The following is a 1,598-nucleotide window of genomic DNA, read 5'->3' as shown; positions in this document are numbered from 1 at the left end:
AAAAACCAGCAAATGATAATGAGTTTAATAGCTTAACTCAGGCAGAGAAAGAGCTGTTGAAGAACTATAAGAAGGAGGATGCTAAGGCCCTCTACTTCTTGTATCGAGCAGTGGATGAGAGTGTGTTTCCAAGGATAGCAGCAGCTAAGACATCCAAAGAAGCATGGGAAACTCTCAAGACAGCCTATCAAGGCATGGAGAAAGTGAAGACAGCAAAACCTCAGTTCATTGAGGAGAAAGCTTGTGATGAAAGCTTAGAGAAAACAGTGAATAATAAAAACTGTTTGTCTCGTGATGAAGGTGATGAGGAGATGGCTGAAGTACATCCCCAAACAGCAGTGCCAACGCAAGGGCAACAAGAGACACCCTTGAGGAGAAATGAACAAGAGGCAACAAATGAAGGTATGAATTCTTTGTTTGCTTTATCTAGTCATGTTGATGACCCTGTTTATTTAAAAGATGGAGTTAAAGATAGGAAATGGGCAGAACCCATGAATGGGAGAAAGGAATTAAAGTTCCTTGAAGATCTGTTTAAAGAATATAGAGTTCGATATGTAACTCTTGCCAAGATGGCTGAGATGGCCTTCACTGCCAACACCCTTGTCAATATGACACAGGAAGAGATTGAAGATTTGATGAAGACCCTGGTAGAACTCTATCGAATGAATCTTCTTATAGGGGAGAGATATGAAATTAAAACTCCCATGAGAGCAGAGAAGGAGCAGGTAGCAGATATACTGACCAAACCATTGGATCAGAAAAGTTTCGAATTTTTGATGAAGTGTCTGGGTAGGACTGATAACCCAGCAGTTGAAATTAAAGGGGAGTGTTGGAATATTAATTCCAACTGCTGTACAGGGACAGCGACGACGGCACAGTCAGTTGCCGACTCAGCCAGCACGCAGCAGGAAAAACAACTCAGGAAAACCACTGAACGTTATCGGACCGCCTTTGGTCTGCAGGTGGTTTCCGTACACTCTCACCCGACGCAATCAGTTTTGGACACGCGTCCTCTGTACCTTCTGCAAAACCACTGCTCCGTCGGGACATAATGCTCAGCATGAAAGGGGCTCCTGAAATCACCGTCAATCGTCCGATTCAGCTCAACGATCTCTGCCGTCCATCAATCCAACCTGCATACGACCCTGCAAAATGACATTACGTGGAGTAAACGCTTTTGTTTGACCAGCATTTCAGAAAATATTTAATGAAGGTTAATGCTAGTCATAGAAAGTTGGTAGAAGTATTTAAGTTTTTACGGTGTGCATTATTATCATATCTTTTTGTTAACATATAAAACATATATGATATGGGTTTGCATACAGTGCAATGTCATAGATTTCGTAATGCAAAAAAGGGGAAACATATATGTATTTGATATAAAAATTTTATATATGCGTTGACCATTTTTTGTGTGAAGCAAGGAGAGTATGCATCGCACAGCAGTGCGTAGAGTGATAAGGGGCAGCGTATGTTCATATTTCGTGTGAAGAACAATTGAGGCATGCACAGTAGTGCAAGGGTGAATAAAAAATAACGAATGAAATGAAAAGGGCTCGTAGCTGTAATGTTTAATGTTTCATTTGCACATGGGGTGA

General features: G+C 41.2%; 1 protein-coding gene across 1 annotated transcript; it reads left to right on the top strand.

Annotated features, from left to right (window-relative positions):
* Window positions 1–569: 569 nt before the first annotated feature.
* LOC149267300 (floricaula/leafy-like protein) lies at window positions 570–1,156 on the top strand. The gene is made up of 2 exons (XM_089410727.1): window positions 570–789; window positions 963–1,156. The coding sequence occupies exons 1-2, from the start codon at window positions 570–572 to the stop codon at window positions 1,154–1,156; spliced, it is 414 nt and encodes a 137-aa protein (XP_089266853.1).
* Window positions 1,157–1,598: the final 442 nt, after the last annotated feature.

The sequence above is a fragment of the Pinus tabuliformis genome, chromosome 6 (genome assembly GCF_031772625.1).
Source record: "Pinus tabuliformis cultivar Carrire ecotype Pingquan chromosome 6, CPIR1, whole genome shotgun sequence".
NCBI classification, from domain to species: domain Eukaryota; kingdom Viridiplantae; phylum Streptophyta; class Pinopsida; order Pinales; family Pinaceae; genus Pinus; species Pinus tabuliformis.
The sequence above is the reverse complement of the archived record's forward strand: the minus strand, read 5'-3'. Positions and strand labels throughout refer to the sequence as shown.

Bases quoted from the DNA above. Each gene is read 5' to 3' on its own strand.
- LOC149267300 (XM_089410727.1), top strand. From the start codon at position 570: ATGGCTGAGATGGCCTTCACTGCCAACACCCTTGTCAATATGACACAG. The intron at 790-962 runs GTAGGACTGATA...TTTGGTCTGCAG, and splicing joins ATTTTTGATGAAGTGTCTGG to GTGGTTTCCGTACACTCTCA.